The 23,881-nt window shown below is 41.0% G+C and overlaps 1 protein-coding gene across 2 annotated transcripts in view; it reads left to right on the top strand.

Moving 5' to 3' along the window:
• The window catches only part of CCDC30 (coiled-coil domain containing 30), a 124,996-nt gene that overhangs the window by 99,947 nt on the left and 1,168 nt on the right, over positions 1–23,881 (top strand). For both annotated transcript variants that reach the window (XM_077844461.1, XM_077844462.1), the window contains 5 exons: positions 1,055–1,217; positions 1,728–1,840; positions 12,130–12,271; positions 15,574–15,710; positions 17,682–17,796. In XM_077844461.1, coding sequence (XP_077700587.1) covers positions 1,055–1,217; positions 1,728–1,840; positions 12,130–12,271; positions 15,574–15,710; positions 17,682–17,796 — 670 coding nt within the window. The remainder of the gene's footprint in view (positions 1–1,054; positions 1,218–1,727; positions 1,841–12,129; positions 12,272–15,573; positions 15,711–17,681; positions 17,797–23,881) is intronic.

Below are 23,881 nucleotides of genomic sequence, written 5' to 3'. Positions count from 1 at the left end.
ACTTGCTATGTTTCAATGTCCATTTCCAACTCCTAGATTCTATTGCATATAACTCAATTTTCTTTAGTTCTAGCAATTTAAAACTTCCCTTTCAGCTCCAAAGCTTATTTCTTAGTCTGGCCCCTTGATCAGAAATTCAGAATGGAACTAAAAGAGTAGACAGTAATTGGCAAGAATTGCTCAGGTCTATAATGAATGAGATAAAACAGAGGTGAAGGGGGCAGTCCTGGTGCTGGGGCAGATATGAATCATACAAGGTAAGCTTATAGAGCCTGCACTTATATCCAGAGCCATGACAAGAGCTGGAGGTGCTGGAGGCTGAGAGATATGAGTTCCAAGTCTCAAATATCAATCTTTCCCAGTAATCCATTGGCTTTTCTGAAAACTGAAGTTAGAGAAAGTGAGTTCAGTTGTCCAGTATCAGTAGTGACCTAGCATGTAGATGTTACTCCATCATCCTCATCATATTCTTCTTGATCATCTCCTAAATCCAAAGAGCCTTGTCAGAAATCCTCAGAAACTCTTCCACGAACTGTAGTCTGATGAGATTCCCTCTGAAGGAGTTAAGTACTTATGGCCCTTCTGGAAAAGGGTGAATTTCCTCATCAAACATGGGCTTATTTATGATTCAGCTCTTGCAGTGTTAACCTGTGTGCATTAGTATCAATAACATTTGTAACTAACAGCCCTATGTTGAACCAAGATCAAGGGACCCAACTTGTAAAGCCACAAGAACAAGTAGAAAGAATAAAAGATTCAGGATCAGAGCCCTACCTTCATCTTGTCCTAGCAAGTTAATTAAACCTCTCAGAACCACAGCTTCCTCTGTGAAATAAGGGAAATTACTTCCTCTTTGTAGGGTTGTCTTGATGAGTGAGAGAGAGAACTAAGAGAAGCATTTGTCACAAAAGAGGTCCCCTGTGCTGGTCTCTTTATTTTATGGACACGTGCCCTACCTCAATGAACCAGTAAAATCCCTTGTGATGATATAACAATTTTAGGTCAAAGAATTCCATAATTTCAGTGTGATTTAATGTACATTAATTGCTCTCAGGAAACTCCTAGATCAGAATGTAAATGAGCTACAAAAGCAAGTGAGCATCTTACAAGATAAAGGGAATCAACTGGAAATAACCACTTCTCAGCAACAATCCAGAATTCAGGAACAGGAGGCCCAACTTAAACAACTAGAAGATGAAAAAAGAAAATCAGACGAGGTAAGAAAAGCAAATAGATGTGCTTCTCAGTTTTCCTGTTCCATAGACCTGAGTAATACCTAATAGTTATTGAGTGCCTAGCATTTTACCCGTTAAGTGTATTGGGAAAGCAGAATCTACTCTAGATATCTCAAGCAAGAAAGGATCTAACACAGGGAATAACATGCTTACAAACTGTTGGAAGGGAAACTGTTGGAAGGGAAACGTAGGGGTGGAGAGAAGGTCAGAAAGAACTGCTGCTGACTTTCAGTAACTCCAGAAGTTCAGAAATCCCAGAGAAACCCACTCCTGCAGCCCCAGAGTGGGAGATTTGCAGGAACACTTCCTGAAGCCCCTGCAAATGTCTCGTCAGCTGTCTCTCCGTCCATTTACCTGCTAGTGCTAGAGGAGAACTATGGGTTCCCCCCGCAGTGCTGGAACTCTGCTGTCAAGAGAGTCTGGGAAATGTAGTTTTCAGACTTCCAACCTTGCAGCACAGAATAGACTAATTTTTTAAAAATTGTTTTTCAGCATCTTAAGAGCAACCAAGAATTGTCAGAAAAGCTTTCTGGGTTGCAGCAAGAGAAGGAAGTGCTACGTGAAAAATATGGGCAACTTTTGAAGCAGTTTGATGTCCATGTGAGGTAAACAAAAACCAGTTCCCTCTGGATAGGGATTTCATGCTTTTCCCACATACACCCTTTTCATTTGCCTTCATGGTTTTCTCCCTGCACATACTTTGCTCAGTCCGGATCACCCTCTCCCTGTTTCAATTCCTCATTTCAACTCATAATTCTTAGGCTAGGAGTCACCTTCTCTAAGAAACCATTCTTGGTGCCACCAGCCTGGGCTGAGTGAAGTGCTTGTTCTCTGTATCCTTAACAGCGCTTGGTATATGCCTCTTTGTATTTATTTCAGAACTTGCCGCATTATTTTGAAATAATGTGATTCACTACGTGTCTTCCTACCAGACTATAGGCTTTTCAAGGGCATGGACTATGGTCTTATTTTCCTTAGTCTACAGTATATACTAGGTGTTCAATAAAAAATGTGTTTCTGAACTTCTTGCTCTTTCTTCCATTCCCTGCTCATCATTCCACCAGATGCCTCCTGCTCTCCTTTCTGGAATGTAGCATAGTAGTTCAGAATATGGACTCTGGAGCCATATTGCCTGGGTACAAATCCTGGATCCACTAGAAACTAGCTGTGTGACTGTGGATGAATTATGTTGCCTCTCTATGCCCAAAGTCCCTCATCTTTAAAACGGGCAAAATAACAGCACTTATCTCATAAAGTTGTTGTGAAAATTAAATGAATAAACAGACATAAAGCACTTAGAACAATGTCTAGCACACAGCTATTATTCTATTTCTTTTTAGTTATTTTTCCATGACCCACCCCTCCGCTCCCAGCTCTGTAGTCTCCTGCTCTATTCCTTCTATTAGGCTGAAATTTCTTATTCTTTTGTATTCTTACTCGCCAACTATGTTGATGGTATTAATAATAATGATTTTAAAACCATTGTCCATTGCTGTATAGCAAAGAGTATTTTTCAAAGTCATTGGTATTCCTTATCTTGCTTCAATCATCATATTAGTGAGAAATGTAGAAACCATGGTCAGGGGACTATGTGTGGTTCAGTTGATGCTGCTTAGAAATCTAAGACTAGAACTCAGTCCTCTAATAACCTATATAGTGCTCTTCTCACACCTTATCTCGGTATTAGAAGGAGTTGAAAGAATGAAGTGCGAGATCCAGAACATATAAAATGCCACGATGCCTGCCAAATGAATTGACACTGAATCTAATGTGTATATAAATTGCTTACCCAGAATCCTTCATGTATTCATTCCTAGTCTCTGTCAATACACAGTTTTATGATTTTACTATCATAGCTTGGATAAAAATTTTTTTGAAGATGTTATTTATTTATTCATGAGAGACACGCACAGAGAGGCAGAGACACAGGCAGAGGGAGAAGCAGGCTCCATGCAGGGAGCTGGATGTGGGGCTCGATCCTGGGTCTCCAGGATCATGCCCTGGGCTGAAGGTGGCGCTAAACCACTGAGCCACCCGGGCTGCCCCATAGCTTGGATAAAATTTTATATTCCCCTCCTCTTAGTGTTGTCTCGTAAGCATAGTGTTTTGTTGCGACTGCCTTTGAATTTGCTTATTTTTGTAAAACATAGTATTTTGTAAAGTTGATGTACCCTTGCACAAATAGTTGCAGTTAAACAGGATCTGATTGCTAAAGAAGACTAACAGGATCCAATGACAGTGCTTCCAAATGTCCAACTTGTTGCAGGAGAGGATACAGTAGCACAACAGAATTGCCTTCCATGGCAGTCTCACAGCAGACAGTCCTGAGTGGTCCAGCCAGGATCCCCAGAGGTGATCCAGATGTGTAAGGGCCATGCTGGCATGCACCTCCTCTCTTGGGTCAGGAACTACCAGTGTGTGCACTGAATACCTCAAAACCAGGGACCCCCCCAGATGGAGTCTCAACTGAGATTTTTCTTTATACATATATACACACACATATATATAAATATATATGTATATATATTTTGTATATATACGTATATGTATATATATATATATTCGGCTGGTCATGTGAGCATATTTCTGCTACGTAACCAGCCTCAACAGCAGAGTCTTCTTGAGATCTTACTGAGACCAAGTACAAATCATTGGTCTCACTGTTATCAGTAAACAGTGCTGACAAGCTGGTGAAAACTGCCATCAGATTCCTCGGCCCTGGGATTACAAAGCAATGCTGCTTTAATCAGCAAATTTCATTACTTGACCAATAGTCAGTGCCAAGGAAGAACTTTAGCAAAACAGCTCAGGTCAGTTCTAGGCCTGCTGGAATCAACCCTCACAACACAGTCCTGAGTTACAAATTACTCACTGGTCTTATAAATGAGATTTTTACTCAGAATAACACAGAAAAAAAGGTATTTTGGTATATGTATATATACACACATACACATACTTTTTGTTTAAAACATTATTTTTATAGAATAAATTTCCAGGAGTGGAATTACTGGTCAAAAATCTGGAACTCTGGTTCTTAAAATGTCATGGCAAACATTCAGAAGCATCCCACCAAAATGTTCTGCTATCATTATATAAAAGTAGCAATTCACACCACATCCTCATTAGCACTGGGTGCTGCTATTGGGGGGAGGGCTCTGAAGAAATTTTACCCAATATTCTTTGTTTTAGTGGAGGTATAATTGACCTATAATAAATGCACAGATTGTGTATGTACAGCCTTATACTTGGCAAATATATACACCTACACAACTGCTACTGTATTCAAGATCCAGAACATTTCCATTATCCCTTAAGGTTCCATCTGAACTTTTCACAGTCGCCCTGCATCTCCTGCAGATGCAGAGATGTGTCCCCCACTTCCTCCCAGACATCCACTCTTCTGATCTCTGTCTCTTCTAGAATTTTATCTAAATGGAATATTATTGCATGTAATATTTGTGCCTGACTTCTTTTGAGCAACATATTCTATGATTTTTTTAATGCTCACTTATAATTATAAATATTTGTCATTTTATTTTAAATTTCTCTGATGGCTAGTGTGGCTGAATATTTTTCCGTGTCATTTGCCCATTGCCTTTAGGACAGTGGGTCCTGACCCTAGCTTCATGTGCCTGGACCCCAATATAGGTTAGTTAGATCAGAATCTGTGGGGATAGGGCTTAGGGACCAATGTCTTTATAAAAGCTTCCTTGTGTGGTTCTGATGGGTCATCCAGTGTTAAAAACACAGCTTTAGGAAAGAAAATGGAAGGAATGATCAAACTCTAGGTTCATTTTTGTCTTCATTCCCCTGACCCCAGCCCTGACCTTTACAGACAATGCTTATTTTTTCCAAGTTGTCCCAACCACTCTCCAGAGGAACAAATTCCTTGCCTTTTTGAAAGAAAAAAAAAAATAGAAAAGTCCATCTGGTTTTACTTAAACATAAGCAAAAAATTGTCCCTACATTTTAGACATGAGTATTGTGCTGCCTCATAGATCTAGTAGTTAATAAAGTGAAAAATAAACTTAGAAAATTCACATGTTCTTCACACACGTTGGCCAGGAGAGCTTCTGACCAAACCAAAAGGTGTGCCACCTAGCCAGCCAGCACTGGCGAGGGAAGGCTCCAAGCTCTCACCAGCTGTACTGCATCAACATACTCTTCAAACCATGCATAACACTATAGAAAGAAGCCTGAATATCAAGCAACAGGAGCCAGTTCAGTCAAGCATAATACGCTCACTTGATGGAACCTCACACAATTGTAAAACATGGGGACCCCCAAAGACTAGACAGTGGCATGGGGAAATGCTTACAATATAATAAATGGAAAGACGGTAAGACTAAAATTTTAATGTAGGCAATGTTTAAACAAAAGATGCTTATAAAAAGACTGAAAGGAGGGGCAGCTGGGTGGCTCAGTGGTTGTGATCTCAGGGTCGTGAGACTTGAGCTCCACGTGGGGCTCCATGCTCAGCAGGAAGTGTGCTTAAGACTCTCTCTTCCTAAAAAAAAAAAAAAAAAAAAAAAGACTCTCTCTTCCATTTGCCCCTCCCCTCTCAAATAAACGAATAAATCTTTTTTAAAAATTAATTTCTTAATACTACCAATGGCAAAATAAGAGAGAAAGCAGCTAGGATTTGGGTTTTAATATCCTAGGGCAGGATGGGTAAAATAAAACCCAGAAACAAGTGCTGTGTTTCAAATGACGTCAAAACATCAGAGTAGGGTAGCCTGGGTGGCTCAGCAGGTAGCCTGGGTAGCTCAACGGTTTAGCGCCGCTTTCAGCCCAGGGCCTGATCCTGGAGACCTGGGATCGAGTCCCATGTCGGGCTCCCTGCATGGAGCCTGCTTCTCCCTCTGCCTGTGTCTCTGTGTCTCTCATGAGTAAATAAATAAAATCTTAAAAAAAAAAAATCAGAGTAATTGTGAACAGCTGAGAAACCCAGAGGATGCCAGGTAGGTTGTTTGTACACTGGTAGGTGTTACACCTCTGAAGCCATGGACCAGAGGATGCTAAAACCCAGTGATATCTTTTGCCAAACTATTTCTAGTAAAAAGGGAAATAAGAACATTTATGAGATGTAAATATCTCCCTGTAAAGAATCTAAGTCACAGCAGTGGTAATCTTGAACACAATTCTGCAAAAATATATACTTCATCCTATGCAGTGGGTACTGCAAGAGCCACAAAACTGAACAGGCCTGAAGCAGTTTTATGAACCCAGTATCTAGACCAACTCTATTAATTAGGATGTAGGTAGAGTTGCTGGAGCAGAGACCCTGAATAGCAACATCTTTTGAAAGGAAAAGTTTTCTCTCCTACTTAACAGTGTAGACATAAGCAGTCTAGAAGGGGTATGGTGACTCAGTGTAACAGGAGTCTAGACTCCTTTGTCTCGTTGCTCCAGCATCTTTAACATGTTACTCTCATCCACCTTCAAGCCAACAAAAAAGGAAGAGGGGACAGCAAGGATGTTCCATTTGCCTTAAGGACACACTACTTCCACTCATGTTCTATTGGCCAGAATTTACTCATATGGTCCCACCTAGCTGGAAGGAAAGTCAGGAAGTATAGTTCACTTTATGGGTAACCAGGTGCCCAGCTGAAAATCAGAGGGTCTATAATGACAGAGGAAGGAGAAAATGGACTGGGGACAACTCCAGCAGTCAATCACTGCCAAACACAATGACAAGCTGTATCTAGGCTGGTATGTATGTCTCTGGCCTTCAGGAATTCCAACTTCTCAGCCGGATATCTGACTAACAGCTAAGTTTGTTTTTTTTGTTTTTTTTTTTTGTTTTTTAATTTCTTTATTCACTCGAGACACAGAGAGAGGCAGAGACATAGGCAGAAGAAGAAGCAAGCTTCATGCAGGGAGCCTGATGTGGGACTTGATCCTGGGACTCTGGGACCATGCCCTGGGCCAAAGGCAGATGTTCCACTGCTGAGCTGCCCAGGCGTCCCACTAACAGCTAAGTTAATCTTCTAAGGGAAAACATGCAAATGATTCTTGTATGTGCCCTCTCTCTCTTACGATCAGCAAGTAAGAGAGAGAGGGCACTATTTTGGAAAATGGAGGAGTCTTACAAAAACATATTTAGGAGTAAGACATAATTTAGAAGAACACAGGACCGTCTTGGAGTAGCTCTTCTATCACAGTTTGACTAGAATTAGCATCTAGATAAGTCTGCTTTGCTCCTTCCCTCCCATCTGGCTCCCAGCTCTTACATAAAACAAAATATCAAACCCATACATACATGATCAATTAATTTATGACAAAGAAGCCAAGAATATACAGTGGGGAAGTGACAGTCTCTTCAATAAAGTGTTTTAAGGAAACTGGATGGCTACATGCAAGAGAATAAAACTGGACCACTCTCTTATACCATATACAAAAATTTATGCAAAATGGATTAAAGACCTGAAATGTAAGCCTACCTACAGCTAATATCATATTCAATGGTGAAACACTGAAAGCTTTTCCTATAAGCTCAATAATTCATGGGGATGTAATATATAGCATGGTGACTAGTTAATAGTTAATATTATTGCATCCCATCTTTGAAAGTTGCTAAGAGAGTAAATCTTAAAAGTTCTCATCACAAGAAAAAAAATCCTATTTATGGTGATAGATGTTAATTAGGTTGTGGTGATCATTTTGCAATATATACAAATTTCAAATCATCATGTTATACACCCAAAATTAATATAAAGTTGTATGTCAATTATACCTCATTTTATTCTTTTTAAAGATTTTATTTATTTATTTGAGAAAGAGAGAGAGTGAGCATGAGCAGGAGGGGCAGAGGGAGAGGGAGAATTTCAGACTCCCTGCTGAGCAGAGTCCAACACAGGGCTCTCATGACCCTGAGATCGTGAACTGAGCCAAAACCAAGAGTCCAACACTTAACCAACTGAGCCACCCAGATGCCCCAATTATACCTCAATTTAAGAATAATAAAATTTAATTTAATTATTAAAAATTTAAAAATAGATTTCTTACTGGGAAAAATCAGCAGTGTCTGGTTTGCTTGGCCTTGCTGATATTTTAGCATTCTTCTCTGTAGAAGTAACTTCCTTCCGTGTGAGGAGGTCCCTAGAGCACCCTCGGGTATGGTGATTTCATCGAGACTCAGAGTACTCAAAAAAGCTGTTATACTCATGGTTATGGTTTGTATTACAGTGAAAGGATACAGATTAAAATCAGCAAAGGAAAAAGGCACATAGAAGCCAGAAGAGACAAGACACAAGCAGCCTTCCCGTGGTCCTCTCCCACTAGAGTAGATAGGGCAGTACATAATCCTCTCTGCAATGACGCATGACAACATGTATGGAGTATTCCCAAGCACAGAAACTCACCTGGGCCTGACATCCAGAGAGTTTATCAGGGGTCAGTCACATAGTCATGGAGTGCCCCAATGATTAACCTTAACTACTCAGTCTCTAGTTCCCCTAACCCCCAAGGTCAAACTGACAGCACAGCACAGGGCTCTAGCTGAACAAAAATGCACTCACCATCAATCATACTGTTAGCATAAAATATTGGTGTGGCCCCAGGCCACAGGTAATCAAAGATGTCGTTACCAAGCAGGATATTCCAGGGGCTTAAAGGTTGTCTCCCAGGAGCCAGTCAAGGAATGTGAAGGGTTTGGCTACCTTGGTCCACGGAGTTAACTCCTGCACAGCCTCTGTCTGCTGACTTCATAGAGTATGGAGATAGGCTGCACAAATTTGCTTTAAAATCAAACAAGGGTGCAGCCCGGGTGGCTCAGTGGTTTAGCGCCTCCTTCGGCCCAGGGCGTGATCCTGGAGACCTGAGATCAAGTCCCACGTCGGGCTCCCTGCATGGAGCCTGCTTCTCCCTCTGCCTGGGTCTCTGCCTCTCTCTCTCTCTCTCTCTCTCTCTCTCTCTGTGTGTGTGTGTCTCGTGAATAAATACATAAAAATCTTTTCCAAAAAATCAAATCAAATCAAACAAGGTTTTTAGTTACCTTCCCTTAAGTTAGGGCTTCCCCCCAGTTTAAGTATCAGAGGTAAGATCAGATAGTCAAAATGTGAAGACTGCCTGCCACCCCCGGCCTGACTGGCTGTGTCCTCTAGTGCCTACAGGGACCAAGAGTAGCTTTCTCATTCCTTAAACACATTTTGTTTCAGTTAAAATGCCATTACCCAAATGTCGAGGCATTCAGGGGAGTCAGGGGCTATAGAGACTGTTAGAATAGTTTTTAAAAAGATTTTATTTATTTGAGAGAGAGAGAGAGAGAGAGAGAGCATGAGAGATCAAGAGAGAGAGTGTGAGAATGAGTGGGGGGGGGTGGAGAGGGAGAAGCAGACTCCCCACTGGGCGGGGCTCCATCCCAGGACCCTGGGATCATGACCTGAGCCGAAGGCAGATCCTTAACTGACTGAGCCACTCAAGCACCCCCCATTAGAATAGTTTTTGTTTGTTTGGAGTAGTGTTCTTTGCTTTGTTTTTAAGATATCAGGATGTAACTGACTGCAAAACAAAACACAACCAAAACAAAGCAACCACCTGACACATATTTAGACCAAAAATCTTTTCTCCTTTCTCTTCCTTGAGGAGAAAATCTCAAGGAATATGATTGTGGAGATGGCTTCAGCTGCTCAGTGTCTCTAAGGACCAGGCTCTTTCCTTCATTCTGCTCTGCTGTGCTTGGTGGGTGGGCACGTTCGTCTTTAGGCTTGTCCCATCGTGGTTACAAGGCAGTGACTGCAGCTGCAGGTCGCACAGCCTCAGCACAAGGGCAGCTAGGGCGGAGAGGGATGGTTTCTCAAGTTCCTAGAAGTGTCCAGCAGGCACACCTTCTCACAAGCCCACCCCCCTGTCACACACACACAGCTGGGGCCCACCCACCTTTCTTGAGATCAAGGACTCTCTGTGGACACCTAAATGAAATCTGGCTTTGGTTAGCAGGAAAGAAGAAAGGCTACATACCTGCAGACCTTATAGCCTGCCACAAGGGGTCTGTTTATAATGAAATGGAAGTGGTAAGGGGCTCCCTCCCAAATATGTCCAGGGCTTTCCCTCAAGCTTTAGTCTGCATTAGAATCCCCGGAGGACTTGCTAAAACACTGATCCACCCCAAGTTTATGATTCTGTAGTTCTGGGATACAGCCTGAGACTTTGCATTTCTAACAAGTTCCCAGGTGATGCCGATGCTCTCAGTCAGGACACAGTTTGAGAATCACTGCTGTAGGCTTAGAGAAAACTCAGTTTAGGAACGTGGGCTGCAGCCATGGTTCTCATGGGGCAGTGGTTTGCCTCCCCGGACAAGGGAACATTTTGCAACGTCTGGAGATATTTGGGGTTGTCACACGGTAGAAGGTACTCCTGGCATATGGTGGGTCGAGGCCAAGGATTCTGTGTAAGCATTCTACACACCACAGTACAGGCTTCCACAACAACGAATCACCTGGCACAGATTGTCAACAGGACAGAGGTCGAGAAACACTAGTTTAGAGTGATTTTGTGTTATCAGACCTAATGGGTTCAAAGTAAGATATCTCCTCAATTTTTAATTTGAAGAGGTGCTTCTTGACTAACCATATCCTTATTTGGAAAGCACAGTCATCTTCAAAGACGCTTGCCTAGTTGGGGTATCCAGGCTTTAATCTATTTTCTTGTTTACTCAGATTAGCTGTTTATAGTAGCTTGAAATGGTAATGTAGATTTTTGTCCTTCTTTTAAAAACATTTATTGATATAATTAACATACCAAACAGTTCACCCACTAAAGTGTACAATTTGGTGGCTTTAGTTGTACATCCATCATCACAATCAATTTTAGAACATTTTGTTACCCCCAAAAGAAACCTTTTAGCCATCCTCATTTTCCCTCCCTGCCCCCAACCGTAGGCCACCAGGAACCCTCTGCATTTGCCTGTTCTGGACATAGAAATGCAATCATGTGATATGTGGTCCTTTGTGACTGACTTCTTCCACTTAACATAATGCCTTCAAGGTTCATCTGTGTCGTAGAATGGATCTGTACGTTGTCCCTTTTGTGCCAGAATAATGTTCCATTGTACAAATATGCCATATTTTGTTAATCCATCCATCAGTTGATGGTCTTGGGTTGTTTCCACCTTTTGACTATTGTGAATAGTGCTACTATGAATATTCATATACAAGTTTTCACATGGATGTGTTTTCATTTCCTTTCTCTTGGGGGTGGAACTGCTAGGTCCCAGGGTTCTTTGTTGAACCATTTGAAGAACTTTCAGGCTTTTTCCAAAGAGGCTGCACCATTTGACATTCCTACCAGCAGTGTTTGAGAGTTCCAATCTCTCTGCATCTTTCCTAGCACTTGTTGTTGTTTGTTTTATTTTAGCCAGTCTAGGGGGTGTGGAGAGGTATCTCACTGTAGCTTTGATTTACATTTCCTTAATGGCTAATGATGTTGAGTATCTTCTCATGGGCTTGCTGGCGGTAAGTTTGATTTATGTCGGAATCTGAGTTAGAGTCTTGAGCAGAGACCTACGTAGAATTGGCCTTCAGAAGTCCAGACTCAGGCAAGGACTGAGAGCAGACTCAGTTATCGGAGGTTGGAGTGGGTTTATCACTGTCCAAGCGTATAGCCAAGAACTAGGAACTCAACTACTGATTCCATGGAGCAGGAATCAGAAATAGATGTCAAAGAGTTTCCTGAGTTGGGGGTGACTAAAGCTGCTGCTATTTAGGAGGTTACCCTTGGTCCATTCCCCTACCTTGGGGGCCAGAAGTCCTACAGCTGTGAGGCTGGACAAGTATCCACATCTGGTGGCAGGCCTCAAGAAAGCAAGAGAAGGAAACCTAAGAAAGGTGCGTACTGAGGAAGCAACATAAACTTTCACTGCTCAACTGCACTCTGTTTAAATTTACATTTATAGGAACTATAATGAGAAACATCAGCACCACAAAGCCAAACTTCGCAGAGTTAAGGACCGTTTAGTTCACGAAGTAGAACTACGAGATAAGAAAATTGAAAAACTAGAACATGAAATCAGAATTCTGCATCAAGAAAAGGAAAAGGTGAGCAGAAATGTGAAGAGCTCCCTGATGTGCTGTGGCTCGGCTCATTCGAGAAAGTCCCCTCCTGCTTTAATTATCTTGCAATCTCTTCATACCCTAGGTTCTCATTTCTTTCCCTTGCACCTTCTTTTGGTGTAATTCTGCCAAAAAAAAAAAAAAGTAAGACTCATGGTGTTGCTAAAATGGATCAGGCACTGAAAATACCCTGCCCTTCCAACCCCAATCAGTGTCTTGTTTTCAAATGAAAATGTCTTCTCTTAAATGCATCAGCAGAGACTTCCAAAGGACCCTCAGTAATTCATTCCTACTTCGTGTTGCACTCAGTTTGCATCGAACTTCTGTCAGTTTTAAATGGCAGAGAAAGTGGGTGACTCGTGTTCCTTTATCAATGCTTGTGTAGTGTCTCTAGGCTTTTTTTTCCTCAATATTCATGGCTGCTTCATCCTTGTCCCATTGCCCCTGTGACTTAGTGGTAGGCAGGAAGAAAATGACACAGATGGCATGGAATCAACTGCAGAATGGTCTGGAGATCATTAAGCTATGTGAATTCAAAGTGGAGAGCCAGTAATGTTTTCCCTTCTTGAGATCCTTAGCCCATCAGAATTTTGAAAACTCTGTGCTCACTCCTAAAATACTCATTGCTATGTGTGTGCCAAGGATCCCGAAAGAACTCATGCAGTTTCAGTCATTCCATGGGCTATTATGGGATGGTTAAGAATTCTAGACTACACACAATAAAACATTTTTGGATTATAACAGATGGGTCACCAATGTTTAAAAAAAAATCCTCCTGATACTCCACGCTATAGTAAGAAAGGAAAATAAGTTGGATTTTGCTGTATCCTTCTATTTGGGCACGAAATTGTCAAACTTTTAAAGACTTAGATCTAGGTTAGACTCACAACTAGGAAAAGTACACAAAAGTATACAGATGAAAGTAGCAATCCTGGTTCATGGGCTCACCAGAAATATCAGCCTACTTCTGCATTGCCATGTTCTTGTACTGCCTGCCTTCCACTCCTAGGGTTACATGACAGAAACAGCCTCCTACTTTCAGCAGGCATGTTTACTTTCTTCCTGACTGTGCTGGGTTAGAGAGTGTCCTCCACAAACTTGTGTCTCCCCAGAACCTCAGAATGTGCTCTAACTTGGAAATAAGGTCTTTGCGGGTGTAATTAGTTAAGATGAGGTCATAGTGGATTAGAGTTGGCCCCAAATCCAGTATGACTGGTGTCCTTATGAGAAGAGCCAGCACATGTAGACACACACAGGGGAAGAAGGCTGCATGATGGTGGAGGCAGCTGTTGGGGTGATGCAGCTACACCAGGGAGCACCAGGGACTGCTTGTAAGCACCAGAAGCTGAGAGAGAGGCAGAAGGAACTAACCCAGCCAACACTTCCAGGTTTAGACTTGTGGCCTCCGGACATGTGAGAAAAACAGGTCCTGTTGTTTTAAGCCATCCAGTTTGTGGTAATTTGTTACAGCAGCCCTGGGAATCTGACACATCTACCCAGAGAACAACAGATCTCCAGGAAATACTCTGGAGATGGCAAATATGCAGAGCTAAGGAAGGGCAGTTGGTCCCTTTGCCTACTGCCATTGAAGGGTGCTGTGGGTTTTGGCCTTAGATGCAAAATCTTGACTTGCCACTGAATAGTTCTGTGACCTGGCACAAGTCTCTGGGTATTGTTTTCCATCATGAAATGCCAGAACTAATCCCCACCTCATAAGGCTTTTGTGCAGTTAAAATAGGAAATGCCATGGAGTGGCACCTGACACAGACAACTATACATAGATGTTATTTTCTTCTCTCTTGGTATACGCTCTCTTAGAAACATGTTAATTGGTATATGTCAGTTAACAAGAGAAATTGTTAATAGAATAGGAAATACTAATGCCACAGTGGTACAAACCTGGAGGTCCTGATTTTACTTATTTTAGGGCCCACGGACCAGAGCTGGGCTCACCTTCCAAGCACCAAGTCTCCAGAAAGTAATGCCGCTTTTTTTGGACTTCATTCCTTCAGCCTTCTCTTTATACAGTGAGCCTGTTGAGTCTCTTGCCTGTTGTAAACATCCAAACCAAATTTCTCCAAATATTTTATCCTTTTATTAGAGCAGATGTCCTGATTTTCTGGTTCAAAGAATAAGGCATTTCCAAAGGGCAGAGTTTCAGGAGCCTGCCCCATCCAGATTCCTTTCTAATCCAGTTGTAACTGCAGAGTATTATCAGTGGGATGACTGCTTCTATTCTCAATCCTTACCAAAAACATACTTAAATAAGAGCAGACAAGACTATTGTTAGACATTGAAGGGTCCTGGCTGCGGGACTTTAAAATCTGGAGTGGTTTGTTTCAGAACATAATGTCATATCCTTTCTTACAATTCTTGAATAATAGATGGAGTCTTTTCTGGATGATCTATATCGGTGCCTTATTTAAAAGATAGTAAGAAAGTTGCCCCTCTTAACTCTATGATTCACCATCTGCCAGCAGCTCATTATTCTCTTCCCATCCCCACTCACTCCTGCCTTTGGCAGGTAGGGAACAAACACAGAAGGGTGAAGGCACTTACCAGTGATAGGTCATCACTGATGTGAAAAGGGCAAGTCTACACTTTTGAGCTTCTGAACTCCTCACCAACAGTGATATTTATTAATATCCACTGACTCTTTCAATATAAAAACGTTAGTATTTTTCACAAGCTACCCTCCTTTATCATTTTAGCTATAGCTTCACTAGCTATTGCTTTTTGGAAAATTGTTGGTAGGAAATGAAACCTGGTGTCAAGCTAGAAGTCTCTTTGGGCTGATATCCACAAAGATATTCTCAGTAGCTGGCTTACCTGCTTGATTTGCCAAGCCAACTAAGATCCTGACGCTGGTTGCCAAGTTTGAGGGCTAAATTCCCATCTCTTCTCTTTGCCTAAGACTATCACCACATTGCAGATGGAGGTGTGTTATAAGGAAAAATGTCAAACTGGAGCTTTAGGAGATTCAGTTGTATTTGTTAGTGATTTGATACCCTGTGATATTAAAATATACATGAAAGCCTTGGGATCTTACTGGAAGTTGAGTGCTCAGATATTTTTAACTGTTAGCCAGAAGAATGACTAATTGTTTAAAAAAAAAAAAAGGCAGGACCTAAAATGACCAAAATCAACAAAAGAACTATATAGCTGGCAACATCAGCAAATAGGTGAAGACAACCTAGGGGGCAAGAGAGGAAAAATAAAAAAAGGAAATTTGCTGTCCATTTCATAATTCTTCCTCCTGCAGTAACGAGGGGCTTTATGATCTCTAGGATAAGGCATTCCGGGACCAGGTCATTGCTCAAAATGATATACTGCTCCTAGAGAAAAGGAAACTTCTGGAACAATTCCTAGACCAAGAACAATTAACCCACAGCAACAAATGCGTAATATCTTCAGTCGAGAACAGGTAGGTGCGATCCTGCCTGAGGAGCCAGTGAATTCTCCATAGAGGTTTCTCCTTCACCAAAGAGCACAGAATTAGGGCAAAGAGAATGGGTTGATCTTAACACATAGAGTCACCAATAATAGCTATAGTGATAACATTTTGGGGGCATTTACTATGTGCTAGGCACTGATGTAAGTTCGCTGTCTCACCAAGCCTCACACCAATCCACGAAGGATGCTCTGGGATTAGCCTTAGTTTATAGGTGAGAAAGCTAAGGTCCAGAAAGGTTCGGGAGCTCAGGTAGCTTGGTCAGTGACACAGTAGTGTGCAAACCTCATTAGCTTGGCCCTGCAGCCCACAGTCTGTGGGGAGATCTGTCCAGTAGCCTGGAACTCTCCTTCTGCTATTGTGGACACACACTTCTCCGGGCAGGCCTGGGGAGTCTCTGATTATCTCTTATTATCTGTGTCTCCCCTTGAATATACTCTATATAAGCCACTGCCCTTCTCAAACTATGTCATTGATTCTGACATTCCCAACACAACTGACTTATTACCCGTGCCTTAACATTAATGATGTTCTCCTCTTACCCTCCTAAAGACACACTCTGGCCATCTGGATTGGACTTGTATGTTTTACTTACAAGAGTTACTTACAGTTACTTACAGTTTACTTACTCCAGAAACTGGAGTAAGTTTCTTCTACAGGGTGCTTCTTCCTTTTACAGATGAGAAAACTGAGGCTCAGGTTTGGTAATTTGCCAAGGATCACACAGCTAGTAAGTGGCAGAACCAGAACTCAAACACAAATCTCCGACCCACACTGTTGTACCCTCATGTGTCCTAAATAAACCATGGCCCTGGAGAGTGAGCCTGGAATACTGGTTAGGAACTCAGGCTTAGAAGTCTGAAAGATCTGGATTGGCATCTCAGTTCTACGACTTTCTGGTTTTTATGTCTTTAAACAAGTTGCTTTTTTCTGGGCTTCAGTTTCCTCATCTGTAAAATGGACTCCATAACGATAGTGATTTCATGGAGTTGTTGTGAGGATCGAATGAGCCAATACATGAGCGGTTTTAAGTGTTAACTCTGTGGGTGGTTACAGTGCGTAACACATGGTAAGTACGTGGTAAAAGGTTGCTGCTGCTGCTGCTGCTACTACTGCTGCTCTACTTCTACTATTACTACTGCTATTGCTGCTGCTACCACTACTGCTACTGCTGTTGCTGCTGCTGCTGCTATTACTCTGTTGCTACTATTACCGCTACTAATGCTGCTACTATTATTAATACTACTGCTGCTACTACTACTATTACTACTGCTGCTATTACAACTGCTGCTGCTGCCGCCACTAATGCTATTACTACAGCTGCTGCTGTTATTGCTGCTACTATTACCATTACTGCTACTGCTGCTGCTACTACTGCTTTTAGTACCACTACTACTGCTGCTACTACCACTACTACTGATGCTGCTGCTATTACTGTTACTGTTACTATGGCTGCTGCTGTTACTACTATTACTGCTACTGCTGCCACTACTAATACTAGTGCTGCTACTACTACTATTACTACTGCTTCTGCTGCTACTACTGCTGCTATGCTACTGCTACAAAAGTATGGGAGGACTGCATGAGATTAGAACCAGATGCAGGCTGTGTAGCTACAATATTTGAAGGGATGCAGAGTCTCTTGTTTCAGTCCCACCCCTAAATGGGACCATATCCATCATCACATTTCTCTAGGGCTAGAACTGTGCCTTCCACACTCTTGCATATGGTATGTCTCTATTCTCAATATGTTTTTAATGACTATGTATGGTTCAGAAGCTTATTAGTTTCTACTTGGTCTTGGAACATGGTGGGAATCATTCTGCCAAACATAATCTAGGCAGTGGGCTAGGACCCAGAGCTGGTGGGAAGTGGGACATAGTGTTGAGTTTTAGTAATTATACAGAAAGTTTCAATTATTCCTCTGATCTATCCCATTCTTAGAGTCTTTCTTCTGGATCAAGAAAATAAGCAATTGCGGGAAATCAGCCTCCGGCTTACACAGCACGTTGGCTTCTTAAAGCGAATCATAAAGAGCATGCAGATTTATGAAGAAAAGGTAAGATGTGTGCTTTTGCGTGTCCTTCATATGAAGCCTAGTTGCCAAGGTTATTGTGTTGTCTCTTCCCTTCATCTTTGTTTTTAAACGTATTCCTTTTTTAAAAAAAGATCTTATTTATTTATTCGTGAGAGACACAGAGAGGGAGAAAGAGAAAGAGAGAGGCAGAGACACAGGCAGAAGGAGAAGCAGGCTCCATGCAGGAAGCCTGATGTGGGACTCGATCCTGGGATTCTGGAATCATGCCCTGGGCTGAAGGCAGGCGCTCAACTGCTGAGCCACCCAGGTGTCCCTTCCCTTCATCTTCATGTAGCTGTAGGCTGCACTTGGCCTCATAGTGGACTGTGGCAAAGAGGCTCATTGGCTGCACCAGAGCAACAGACTCTGAGACTCCTCTTGGCCAACTTTGCTCTTTATTAGGTCAGCTTGGGACCCAAACTCATGACCTTGAGATCAAGGCCCAAGCTAAGATCAAGAGTCAGATGCCCAACTGAATGACCCACCAAGGCACCCCTGGGTCAGCTTTTAGTAAACACTCTCCCCCTACATTATCCCAAAGAGATTTGTACATGTCTCATAGCTTCTTCCTTAACACTACATCATCATTGCCTTTTTTCTTCTCTATCTCATTAACTCAGCAGTGAGATCCTGAAGGGCAAGTATTTTATCTCATCTGTCATTGTATCTATAGACAGGTGCTCCATAAATATTTGAGAATGAATGAATTTAAATATTCTCACATGTATGCCTCATTCTCAAACCTGTTTGCCATGGATTATTCTAGCCCTGAGAAATGAGCAGTCTGAGGCTCAGAGAGGTAAATGGAGATAGTCTGGTCTGGCAATGAGTCAAGCCTGAGGAGAACATTGGAGTCAGAGAAAAGCAATTAATGTACAGAAATCCAAGTAGACAAGTAGCAGAGTCCAGACAGCTGTGGCAAATAGTATAGGTTCAGAGAAGGTCCAGAGTCAAGCTGGTCAATGTGTCAGCAAAAGGGACTTCAGTGAACAGAGTTGCATTCTGAATCCAGGATACAGAGGCTGCTTGCTTTCTCCCCTGGTTTATATCATCTGCTAGATGTTTCTTCCCAAGATATTTCATGTAGATTCTGTTTGTTGGGTACTATTGGTATGAGCATAAGACCCACATCTGATTTATTCTCAGAAAGGTGATTATTTCTGGGGTCCCTGCGTAGCTCAGTCAGTTGGGCATCCAACTCTTGATTTCAGTTCAGATCATGGTCTCAGGTTTGCAGGATCAAGCCCCATATCAGGTTCCACACTCAGCACAGAATCTGCTTGGGATTCTCTCTCTCTCATTCTCTTTCTCTCTCTCTCGCTCTCTCTCTCTCTCTCTCTCTCTCCCCCTCCATTCCTCCCCCAACTTCTTGCTCTTGCTCACTCTCTCTCTTAAATAAATAAACAAAATCTTTTTTAAAAGAAAGGTAAAAAAATTTAAGAAAAAATAAAAGAAAGGTAATTATTCCTAAGGCATATGAGTTGTTTTGTAGATTTTGTCAAAAGTAGAACTGCCAGATTATGGGCTTGATTTCCAACAGTTTATGTTTTTGCTTGAGCTACAACTGTTCTCAATTGTCTAGCCATTCACAATATACTTATTCATTCAGCAAATATTTATCAGTTTTAGGAACTATGCTAAATCCTAGGAATATGAAGATAGACCCTGTTTCTTGAAGTCTTTAGTTAAGTAGAGAAGGACAGACATACATGAATAAGCATTATAGTCTTATAGGTACTGAGTTAGAGCCTGAGTGGAGTATATACTAGGACCAATAGCTTTGATTGCCACCATATTATGCTCAAACAAGATAAGAAATGTGACATGGGTCAGGACTACAGTATATCAAACTCCACGTTTCATGTGGAACAAAAGTACCAACTGGTAACATCTTCATATGTGTTAAAACAACTCCAAAATTGCTTTTAAACTTAGAATCTTAAGAATCTTCCACTTCAGTCCCCTCATTTTATATGGGAAGGTGATGAAACTCGAGAGAGGTTAATGATGTACCTGAGTCACACAGCTACTGCTGACATTTCCCACGTCTCTTGATTCTCAATGATTATCATACTACAAACAGATCACATATAGAGATCAGACATATTCTAGATCTCCTCTTTCCTTGCAACACCTCAGAGACAAAAATGGTGAGAGTCTGACATTTATTGAGTGCTTGCTATGCGCCTGGTACTTTGCTAAGCATTTTATGTACATTATCTCTTTTAATCTACAAAATAACCTTGCCATTTTCACAGCTCAGGAAATTGAGCTCTAGTGAGGTGAAGTGACATCACTGCCCAAGGCACATCGCTGATAAATAGAAGAGCAAGGACTGAAACCAACTCTCTCTGTTCTTAGCCGTTACCTCATAATACCCCAAGTGTACTGTTTCCCATTTGGGGTATTGGCATAACTGGAGACATAGGCTGGTAAGAGACCATGTTGCTTCCTGCATTGTAATCCCATCTTTCTCTCTTTTGGGTTGTAAACCCATGAGAGCAGGAGCTATGTTCATCGTGTTACCCTCCATATCCCAAGCACTTAGTACCTGAGTTACAGCAACAATTTCACTCATCTCCTTTCACTCTTCCCTTGTAATCTGTCCTGCCCATGCCTCCAGAGTAATCTTAACGAAACACTGCCTGCCTTCGTAGTTCTTCATCTCACAGAGTTTCAGAGACTTGCTTTGTCTATCAGATAAAGTTCATTCATTCAACAAATGTTTATTAGGCATATAGAGTGTGCCAGGTTTCACACTGTCCCCCTTGTGGTTTGGATATGGTGATGTACAAGATACAGTGTTTGCGCTCCCTGCACTCAGCCCTAGTGAGAGTGAAAGTCATATCTACCATATACTGTGATAAGCACAATAGCGGTAGGCCCAGAATGCAGTGAAAGCAGGTGGAATGGCATCTAGATCTGTCTGGGGTAGTTAGAGAAGGCTTCCAGAGTTGTTGATGTCTAAGCCAGAAGAACTGAAGCCACACAGGAACTTCCCATGGTCCAAATAACTTTCTGACATCAAACAAACTTGATCAAATGAAACAGATCTATTTGCTGTTTCACCCAAAGCTCTGAAGTTTCCTCCCTCTGGATCATATATTTTCCTTACTTGGAAAGACACATCCCATCTTCCTGGCTTTTGTCTTTTGAAGTCCTTTTGTTCTATTAGTCTATAGCCAGAGGGGTCTTTACAAAATATAATCTGAGTTTATGACTCAACACTATTCAATGACTTAACACAGTCTCGTTGATAAAACCCAAATTTTCCAACACAGTCTTCATATTCTCCACAACCTGGCCTCTGCCACTCTCACCCTTCTTATCTCTCATTGGTTCCCCTATCCACTCTAGGGTTCCACATTGTACAGGTCTTTGAATTCTATATTCTATCAGCTTTAGGCTCTTCTAGGAAACCCCTCTCCCTCCACTGCCTTCTCCCATGACTTCCCTCCACCAGATTTTCTCTTGGCTGGTTCCTACTGTCCCTCAGAATTCAACTAAATATCTTCTCTTCCATAAAGCTTTTTCTGAATCCTCCCCTCTCAAAATATGGCTTTGTGTCCTTGATATATTTTCTCAAAGCACCTCATGTCTCAAATCCCAGCTCAGCATTTTACTAGCTGTGTGAAGAAAGGAAACCTAATTCACTTTCTAGTTCCCTAATCTGGGAAAATGTAGTAATAACACTCAAAGGTGGTTGTTCCACACCAAAATCTGTATATAAAGACTTAGAGCAGCATTATTGATAATAGCCAAGAAGTAAACAATCCAAATGTCTATCAGATGATGGATAAAATAAAATGTGTTATATCCATCCATACAACAGGATATCATTCAGCCATAAAAAGGAATGAAGCATTAATCCATGTTATAATGCAGACAAAGTTTAAAGATATGTGAAATGAGAAAAACAGTCACCATATATTATACAATTCCATTTATATAAAATATCCAGAATAGGCAACTATATAAACATAGAAGTAGATGAGTAGTTGCTTAGGGCTGAATCATTTAGGGATGGGAGGTGTAGCTAAAGGTATTAGGTTTATATTGGGGGTGCTGAAGATTTTTTAAATTGATTGTAATAATGGTTGTACAACCCTGTGAATGTACTAAAAACCATTGAATTGTGCACTTTACTTTTATTTATTTATATATATATGAGAGAGAGAGAGAGCGAGAGAGAAAGTGCAAGCAGGGGGAAGGAGCAGAGGGAGAGGGACAAGCAGACTCCATACTGAGTGTGGAGCCCAACACAGGGCTTGATCGCATGACTCTGAAATCATGACCTGAGCTGAAACCAAGAGTCAGATGCCTAGCCAGCTGAGCCACCTAGGCGCCCCAAATTGTGCACTTTAAATGACTGAGTTGTTTATTGCGTGAATTATATCTCCACAAGAATGAATGAATGAATCAATGAATCAGTGAATGAATTTCAAATACAGCTGCTGGCGATAAAGTAGAATAATTAGAATAATGCATATAAAGTACCTAGTGTGTTGCTTGGCAAATAAATGGCATTCAAAAAACGGCAGCCCTGGTGGCTCAGCTTAGCGCCGCCTTCAGCCCAGGGCGTGAACCTGGAGACCCGGGATCAAGTCCCACATCGGGCTCCCTGCATGGAGCCTGCTTCTCCCTCTGCCTGTGTTTCTGCGTCTCTCTCTCTCTCTCTGTATCTCTCATGAATAAATAAATAAAATCTTTAAAATATATATAGCTTCTTTCTTTCACTGCATATACATACACTTGTTTCTATATTGAACACTTATTGGGTTCCTCCCATATGTTAGATATGTTTATGTTAATAAATTTTCACAATACCCCTGAAAGATTAGGTATTAATTGTTATTCTTACATTTTAAATGTAGGAAGCAAAACGCAGAGAGGTGACAGGATGTATCAGAGTCTAACAACTAGTAGAGCCAGAATTCAAGCCTTGCTCTCCTAATTCCTAGTCTAGTAATATTTTTCACACATTATAAATTTTTCTGAATGCTAGTTTTTTCCTCCTTATAGAAGTTTCTCATTTATTTCAGGATAACTAAAAATTTCTCACAGAAACAAACTGGCCTATATTAAAGGTTAAATAGAGGTCCAAGTTTTGGAGAATTACTAAACCCTCATAATCATATGTAAAATTTGGTCTCTGTTGATTGGTTTCTGTGAGAAAGGGTATTTGGTCTTTAAAGTCATAGATTTAAAAAAAAAAGTCATAGATTTTATGAAAAAAATACTTTTTTCATAATTTAAAGGGACAGAAAATATTTACCAGAGTACTAAGAAAACCTTACCTAAGTAAATAAAACAGAATGATTTTTATCAGCTAATATGAGGTGATTCATGTAGGAAAATAGATATAATAAGCAGGCTTACAGTGGAAGTGCTAATGTAAAAATGTAAGATTTATAATTACCAGATATTCTATAGGTATTTAGGGAATACATTTTTTTCAGTTTTATTGAGGTGTAATTGACTTATAACATTCATTGCATAAGTTAAAAAGTGTAACTTTGATTTGTATAACATAATGATTTGATATATGCATGCAATGCAAAATGATTATCACAATAAGATTAGTTAACCTCTATCACCTCACTTAGTTACAATTTTTTTCCTGGCGATGAGAACTTTTAAGATCTACTGTCTTAGCAACTCTCAAACATACAGTACAGCACTGTTAAATGTTGTCTTCAGTGTGTATATTACATCCTCAGAATTTATCTTATAATTGGAAGTCTTTGCCTTTTGACCACCTTCAACTAATTCCTCCATCCACCGCACCCTCACCTCTGGCAATCACAAATCTGATCTCTGCTTCTGTGAGTTGTTTTTTTTTAGATTGTACATATATGTGAAATCATGTAGTATTTGTCTTTCTCTGATTTATTTCACTTAGAATAATGCTCTGAAGGTACATCCGTGTCATTGCAAATGGCAGGATTTCCTTCTTTTTTTATAGTTGAATAACATTCCATGTGTGTTTATCACATTTTCTTTATTCATTTATCAATCCATGGACACTTAGGTTCCATGTCTTGGCTGTTGTAAATAATTCTGCTAT

The sequence above is a fragment of the Canis aureus genome, chromosome 13, assembly GCF_053574225.1.
Source record: "Canis aureus isolate CA01 chromosome 13, VMU_Caureus_v.1.0, whole genome shotgun sequence".
Classification (NCBI taxonomy): domain Eukaryota; kingdom Metazoa; phylum Chordata; class Mammalia; order Carnivora; family Canidae; genus Canis; species Canis aureus.
The sequence above is the reverse complement of the archived record's forward strand: the minus strand, read 5'-3'. Positions and strand labels throughout refer to the sequence as shown.